The sequence below is a fragment of the Aulonocara stuartgranti genome (genome assembly GCF_965226115.1).
Source record: "Aulonocara stuartgranti genome assembly, chromosome: 9".
NCBI classification, from domain to species: domain Eukaryota; kingdom Metazoa; phylum Chordata; class Actinopteri; order Cichliformes; family Cichlidae; genus Aulonocara; species Aulonocara stuartgranti.
The window spans coordinates 26039515-26048155 of NC_138960.1; the positions used below are offsets into that span (position 1 = coordinate 26039515).

General features: G+C 41.3%; 1 protein-coding gene across 2 annotated transcripts in view; it reads right to left on the reverse strand.

Annotated features, from left to right (window-relative positions):
- Positions 1 to 8248, reverse strand: part of arfgef1 (ADP-ribosylation factor guanine nucleotide-exchange factor 1 (brefeldin A-inhibited)) — a 52890-nt gene extending 44642 nt beyond the window's left edge. For both annotated transcript variants that reach the window (XM_082545884.1, XM_082545885.1), the window contains exon 1: positions 7915 to 8248. In XM_082545884.1, the coding sequence (XP_082402010.1) occupies positions 7915 to 8038 (124 nt within the window). In that variant the 5' untranslated portion in view covers positions 8039 to 8248. The remainder of the gene's footprint in view (positions 1 to 7914) is intronic.
- Positions 8249 to 8641: the final 393 nt, after the last annotated feature.

Consider the following 8641-nt stretch of genomic DNA (forward strand, 5'->3'; position numbering starts at 1 on the left):
GAAAAGGGAGAAAGCGAGAGGAAGCAGAGGCAAGGACGAGGCTATTTTCCAAAGAAAATAAGCTTAATAAACCTGCCTTTTTATTAGCTCTATGATTATGGGGTTGGGTTTTTGTATGTGCAATAGAAGCATTGTGTTGCTGTTTTTGTGAAGCTGCCACCACAGTGCAGGCGGACAGTAATCATTTCTAGACTGTAATCAGACATGTTTTTGATCATCTATAACACAGAAGAAATAAGACATAAGAAAGAGAGACAATGTGAAGGATTTCACTGCAGCCTGATCAATTCCTGGACCTTGGATGAGTAAAAAAAAAAAAAAATCTCCACTATGATAACACAACACTTCTTCACAATGGGAGCAATCGCTACCAATGCACATGCATATACATATGCAAGAGGTTAGAGGTTAATTTCTGACTCAGTTTCCATCACCTGAGAAAGGAGCTGGAGAGCGACAAAGGGCATCCGCCTTCTGCAGCACTATTTCCATTTCAAAGACTTTAGAGCCCATCTGCATTTGGCATGGATCCTGCGGTTGGCACTAACCGCACCATACGCAATGATCAGCGAACATTCATTTTAGTCAGACTGCTTTTACCCCAAAAACAATCATGATCACAGTGAAACACTACAACCCGGTATCCAGACTGTCATGATTGGATCTCAGGTACACTCAATAATCAACAAAAGGCATTTAAGCCTAATTTTTAAGCCAATATCCACACACAAGACAGAGGCTCACACTAATGCACTACATTTGACCAATCTGAGAATAAACTGTTGTTGTAGGCAAACATGGCGTAGCTGCGATCACCGAAGAAAGCCTGAGAAAAATCAGACCTCTGACATTTCTGCTGTTCACGATGAAAGAAAAGGTTGCACAGCGGTAATTACATTCGGTGTGGAAGAAGGAACGACTGTCAGAGGTTGTCTGGGCTACCTAATCACATGTGCACTCATGCGTTTGGGCATGCGTGCTTTACATTTCCGTGTGCATGTGTGTGTCCCACCAGCCCACTCACTCGCACTTGCATAAGCCCTTCTAATCACCAGTCTCACTCCCATGGCTGAATCAAGGCTCTAATTTTGTAGCCAAAAAGTCCCAAAGCGCTCTGCCTCCACAAGGTCTCGATTACTCAGCTGTTGGCTTTGTTATTAAAATTAATGCATCTTTAATAATTCCACTGTGGTTGGACACATTATGTAGCATTCTTCTATCTATTGGTATGAAATACAACCGCTTTTCTTTTAAAACCGGGTTATTATCAGCGTGCAGGCTACAGAATCTGGAGACAAACACTAAGCCTAGGGAAGGTAAATACAAGTCATTTTTGTAAGTGCACCTGTCGTCTTCTACCTGCCCTGCCATGTTTAGGGGAACTTTACACTCACAAGCACTGTGTGATACTTCATTATTACAGTGATACTGTTAGTATTATGGCAGAAGTTGGACATTTGTTAAAAAGAGAAGTTTAAAATTCCCCTCTGACATCACCTGACATTTGAGAGCTGGCACAAGGACACAAGTTGTTAACTTGTATTGTGCACTACTACTGTATCTGCACCATTTTGTACCATTTGTAGTGCAGTTTAATACAACTGTCCCTTTACATCACTCAGAAAGTGCTAGCTTGTGAGCTAGACTAACCATCAACAATGACTATGTTTCATTCCTGTCACTTCAAGACGAGCTCCATCTGCACCACACACCTGCCCTGAGCTTTACTGTTTGCTAGCAACAGCAAGCTCAGCTAGCAAAATTTATCCACAGACAGTCCATTATTAGAAATACTGGAGTTCTACTGATTTTACTCTATTAGTTATCCACACAAAGGCAATTTTATTTGCCAAGCAATTAAATGATAAATTCTCCAAAATACACTGCCACCACAGAGGCCCTTTTGCAGGGTCTCGAATCAGCAGCGGTGAAGCACAAACCTGCTAGCAGCAGCAGTTGCTGTGTCTGCCTCTACCTTTTGCCGTGCCCAAACTTTTAGCCTCAGTAAAAATTTGATGGTTGAATTGTTTTAAAAACTAAATAAATAAACTCCCTATATACACACAACTGTCATGAAAGCATAAGTTAGATACAGAAAGCAAAGGTGTTTTTTGTACCAGGCCGCACATATTTCTATTTCTGCTTATGGAGTCGGTTTCAAGTAGCCATGAGAGTATGAGTTGAATTCACTTTGTTACCACTTTGTTAAAGCTCATCCAGTTCATCCAGTTCAGGGACCTTTGTTCCACAGCATGTTCCCAATCAATCTCTACAGTCTCTACTATGTGACTACTGAAGTATTGACAGCTCTACAAGCTCAGAATACCATAATATTCATTACATTCTGATCTAAATTAAGACTCAGATTAATACACGGCTCAAATTGCAGACTTTCACAATGATAAACAATGGCACCCAGCTGGTTAACAGCCAGCATGTCTGCAGACATTGGACTTATTTATAAGTTGAACCATATTAAAGTACCTATAAACACTTATATTCCTCCAAGGTGCAAAAAAGAAAAAAAAAACCCTCCCCACCCAAAAAATCCAGAAACTCAATAAAAAACTATCACTGCGACACATAATTTGCTCAGTAGCAAATTTACACAAATTAATACAGCTAATAGATGAATACAAGATAGATGACCCCGATAAAAAAAAAGTCCTGCAAGATGAAACTGAAAGCAACACAAAGGGAGGAGGGTTTCTCATCATGTGCCTCATCTGTTTGCAGTAGACTATAATTAATTTATCACCTGTCCCAGGACTGAAGAAGGCATCAGTGGAAAGAAATGATGTATTATGTATTGACATATCAGTGTAAGCATAACAAAGTGTGAGGAGGACAAAAACAGTCTCCTTTCTACATTCTAAACAGTCTCCACTGCACAGATAAAAGGATTATTTGTGCTTTCAGAGCTAGAATAGGCTCCGCCATGTTAACTACTCCACTGCTCGCTATCTGAACACCAGTCAACCTTTGGGGTTACAAGCAGCTTTTGTGTCTGCACTTGGTCTGGAGGGGTGGAAATGAGACAGAAATCAGGCGTGGGGCCTTTTCTTTAGGGAAACAGAAGAGAAAACATGATTGGAGAACAATTTATCCCAATAAATCTACTGTACTTCTCTTCTTACACATACATTACAATCTAAAATTAAGTAGTATAGAAATATATAGTATATAACTCTGAATTGAATATGCTTGGAGTTTAAAGTGTTGCTTGGACAAAAAAAGCAATCTGAAGGTGCCGCCATGACTCTAATAAGAAAAAAGATAATATATGCAAGTCTCGAGGTCATATCAAACCTTTCAGAGCTCCAAGATGAATTCTTTTTTCGACTGATGCCTTTCTTACTTATAAGAATTTGACCTGAACTGTGCCTGTATAATCAGATTCTAGTTAGGATCAAACAGCCCCGAACATTTACAGTACCTTGGCAAATAAAAGTGACATAAAAAAGGAGGCTGACAGCTGCTGTTGCTTCCCTCATTTACACTTTCTCAACGCCTCAATGCCCCAAATGTCTGGTGGTGTCATCAGCAGGTTACTTGGTGTGCCTCAGCTGCATAGAAATCAAAAGGAAACTGGCTGCCTTCTGCTAAATTTTCACGAGGAGAATGAAAGATGGCAGTAAAAGGTTGTCAAGCATGCAAGTTAGTGTTGGTTATTTTGCAGGAGTACAGACGTTCAAGGCTTGCCCCCCGACGGCAGCCTTGAGCTCCTGCGCTTCACATCCAGGGAAGGCTGTGTGGCATCTTTGCGCATCGTGGTCAAAAACCCCAATTAACAGACGGCACCATTCGTAACCTTGTGCTTATTGCGGTTGAGCATGTGGCGACTATGGTGCAGCTTATCACGGAGGAGCACGTGCCCACCAATCTTAATGATCAGAGGTACATTTGTCCTGTTGGCTTCCCGGTCAGCTCTAAAGAGAAGGTAGTCCATGCAAGCAGCGGCCTTGAGCTCTGTGCAAAAGTACACCCTGCAAACTCTTGCTGATTTTGTCTCCGTTTACAGCTTCATTCAAGGTTCTTTTGACCTTGGACAGGGAAAATATTTGCCACAGCAAAGCTCAAAGTGAAGTGGCATTGGCTGGAAATGTGTTTTTTGTTTGGTCCAAATTAAACCTTGTAGTGGAGCACAAATTCAGTCAATAAGCAGGAAACATTTCCTAATCATGTTGACTTCATGAGTGTTGGAGTAATAAAAATATTGATAAATGTTAGATGTATTTAAGTAGCACGGGACTTTGGCTAAATATTAAACAAGCTTCTCTTGGAAGATTTTTGACTATTAAATGTTTATTAACCTCTATGTGCCAGAGTAGCAGTTAAGGAAAGTGCAGGTACCTTTGAGAAGTCTAAGTGATAGTACACATTAACAGAGAAACCATCATTTTTAACATGACCGAACCAGTTGGCCAGATGTCTTTAATTTTCTTTTAAATGGACTCAGCCAAAGGTTGGCAGTCACAGCATCAGTGCCCTACTAGAAAAGCTAGAGTGACAAAACGCAGAACAAAGACCACCAACATCTATTCCACTTTATTTAAGAATTAATGAAATCCAGGGAGGAGATGGGCTCTACTGAACCAACCAATGAAACCAGAACTTACCATTAGCACTCCATAAGTCTGCAGGCTGAGTAAATATAGCACCTAGATGATGGTTTATTGATTATTTGTTTAGTATTCATCCTATAATGCATTCATATTTAATGAATATCACCCAAACAATCAGTACTTTACAGAAACCAAGCTGACAATAGTTATTTATATATAAAACATGTTAGATATATCTCAACTGTATCCATATTATAACATGGATTGCCCTCAGGACTGTGCAGCACATGTAGCAGGATAGCATCACCATGAAAAAGGCTAAGTAAGTAGCAGGGTGTCCACCATAGGTCGCTTTAACTTTGCCCCAGTGTAAAGCATATGGGTCAATATATAAAAATAAGTTTCCCCCCAAACGTCCAGTACTGATCGAGCTCTACTCAAACACAGTTCACTATTCTCATCTATTACCACTGTTGGTATAACAATGTATTAAGATTTTGTGGTAATGAGTGACTGTGTATTACATTACAATCAAATTTGACAACAACACCGAAAAAAATTACATCCCTGACTTAGTCACAGTGTTTCTGTCTCACTCATCCTTGGCTGGCAGGTAACTCTGCAGGACTTCATCGGCAACAGGTTTCTTGTGACCTCTGCAGCTGACCCTCAGATCATACACCCCTAAGGGGAGAGATAATGAGCATTGTGCTCAGCGGGACTGAACTGCTCAGGTGGAAACAAGTGCTCCTTCTTCTTAGCAGTGAGGCGTGAAGAGAGCCCCCCTGGTTTAGACTGCTGTGTACATTCACATTACCAATCTTTCACCAGCCGAAAGGCCACAAGAGCTACTCGAGGAAAAGAGGAGGCTGGCTTTACAAAACAATGAGACCAACCAGATCCAATCACATGAAAATAGAAACTTGTGACAACAATGAACCAAAGCCTGAGCCGAATTCAAGGAGGTAGTGTGCATATACGGTCTAAGGGCCTTTGACATTTTGAGTTAACTGTTCTTTGCCACCAGACAGCTCCTCTCAAAGAAGCCGACAGTGAGATCCACAGATAATAGGGCCCTGCTAAAGCGGCACTTTGGGGAGTGTGAGAAACTGAGATGATGTAGTTTTTGTGAACTGCCGAGTGAAACTGATAACGCAGGAGGAACTTCACTTTGGGAGTTATGAGGGTGAACTGTTTGCGAAGGTAGCTTCTTTTTAGCTTGTTCCTGATACCTTGTTTTGCAGACGGGAAAACGCTGAAAATAACGGGTATTTAACAGACACCATGTGAAACAGGAAGACTTTCAGTGACAGCAGAGAGGAGAGTGTGGCACAGGCACTTTCTCAGAGATGTCTCAGAGCTCCAAGAGCTAAAGGGGATTATGTAAGTCAAGCAGTATACTGGGTCACCCAGTTGTTTTTGATACACTACTGCATCGCCGCTACAACTGCGCTTATTGCAGAGATTCGTATTTCATAGCGCCCACGTACGGCTTCACTGGGAAGTTAAAAGGTTTTATTTTTTGTTTTGTTTTTTCTTTTTAAAGAAGATTCACCGCCACTGACTGCTAAGTAGGATTCAGTGTTAACCAGCGATTTTTAAATCAGAATGACAACATATTGTAGTGAACAAACTAGCTGCTAAAATGCTATATGCCAGCCAGTAACCATGGTGACTTTAATGGTTTATGAATAAGCATAGCCCGTGTAAACTACACGTGGTTTATGCTTGGTTTCTGTCTCACAGCTGTAATGTCTACATTTTAATCAAACCCTCGAGGTAAGCAGGAAAATCAGAAGCAAAGGACAATCAGTACCAACTGATGACATCATCAGATCAAGTCCCTAAGCCCCCCAGATAAAGAAACACCACCGACTGTCTACTAATAACAGGAACAGAACCATGCAAATTGTGTACGTCTGCTTTAAGGCCATGCTACATAGAGCTTCCTATTCTGAATTAACACCATGTTACTGCTCTGTGCACAAAAAGCTATATAATTCATGTGGGTGGTTTAGCTTCACAAAACAACACAGCAGAGTCTAAACAAATATGCTGCATGTATTTTGCCTATAGGCCACTACAAAAGCCTTCAGCAGCTGCATGTGTTGATAAAGGCAGCACTGTTGGGACAGGTAGGATTTTTGGCTGCTTCACAACAGGACTCTTTGTTTCTCTAGCTGTGTCATATTACTAACCAGGAAAAAACTAAACAAAAAAAAAAAAAAATCCTAGCCTGCATGGAGCTAATTTTAACTCCAACATGAGAAAAAATATATGTTTTACGGGGCGAATTTCCTTGTTGTTAATAATGTTTTACAAAATTTACATTTACCACTAATTATCACCCCTAAGGTTATGTTTCCCAAGACACACTTGCTAGCAAACGTTAGTGAAGCTCACGCCTGTAGTAAAAGGTCAAACAGACGTGCAGTGACGTTCATTTCAAAATAAAAGCGCAGTTAATTAGATAGCACGCCGATCAATCTTGGGTTTATTGCGAAGAAACACGTTTATAAGAACAGAAAGTACAATTTATAACGTGTATTAATCATTAATAGGCTGTATTAAACGATGTTCCCTTTTGATTGGTATAAATCCTTCTAACTGTAATTTTATTTTTGTACTAACCGGAAATTATCTTCTCTCCACCCCTAGAAATGACACCATTCCTAGCATAAAGGTGCTACTGACAACTGTCAACCTCAAGCTTCTCGCCAAGTCGACTTCATTGTCTAGTTTTACAGAGAAGACGAGGCCACCCGAGTAAAAAGGTTAATAAATAACAGATGTAATAAAATAAAATTTAAAAAAAAAGTCTTCAGCCCTTCCTGTACTGACCGGGGCACGGCCACTTTGTACCAGGAAGAGACGCAAACATCTCACCTTAATGGGGTGAAATCATGTAGTTTAGAGAAACACAGTTTACGCTCGACGAATATATGGAGTGTGCTTGTGTGTCAGGGTGATGACTAAAGAGAAACACAGCCTTAAACAACTTTGTTTCCCCTGTGATGTCCGGCCTGTGCACAGATCGCTACTAGTTTCGCAGCATCGCTTCGGCGTTGCAAACACCCACCCCTCCTGCACCATTTCCGTGTTTTATACGGAATCATTTCCACGGAGCCTGTGCCACGTCAATTAAATGCATAGGTTTTACTGAAATCTTACGCAGGGCAATAAGACCGGAGTAAGAGCCAGCTTGTAATAAACGAAAAGCACACGGTGCCTTGCCAAACACTGCGACATTGTTGCAGGATAACCGGTTAATAAGTGAAAGGGTGCATGACGTGTCTAAATCAATGAGTCCAAGACAGCAACAACGTGACGCTAAAACAACACAACTCACCTAGTGCCACCTCGCAGGCTTTGCGCAATTGGGAATGGTGAGCCTTTTTCACCTCCTTGTCGGCCAGGATCTTTTCCAAAGCTCGTGTAAGGAACATGTTTTTCGTCTTTTTGCCCTCAAACATGTCGCACCGGAATTTGGAGCGAGGTGTGCCTGGTCCCAAGGGGGGCTGCAGCCTCCTCGAACAGAGATGTAATTCCTTTAGTAATGTCAGCCGCAGAGCCCCTAACAGACAAACATAAATAAACACAGAAGGTGGGGTAAATCCCTCAGATTGCCATTAACGACCTGCCTCCTGCGCCATGTTTGAGAGAGGAAACGACGTCACGTACGTTTGAGAGCGGCCGCAGTGAGGCAGTAGGGAGTGAGGACGGAGATGAGAGTGTACCTGCACCCGAGCTGTGTCTGCACATTCATGTACACCTGAGATTCACGATTTATTTGACCAAGACACATTTTTTCTGTAGTTTTGGTTCTGTGCACCGCCGCTGAGGAGCAGACTTCATTTAAAGGGGTTTTACACAAAAATTGCATTAAATGTTTAGGATTTAAAGCCATTTTTAAAATAAATTGCCAAGTTTCAGAAGCTCAAAATTAATACATTTTCACTGGAATTTCACATTTGAGGCCCAAAGAGATTACAGCGCAGGTATTGTAGGTTATTATTGGACTGGGAACCTAAACAAACCCATAAGTGAGACAGGGAAAGCTTCAGTCAGCCAAATCA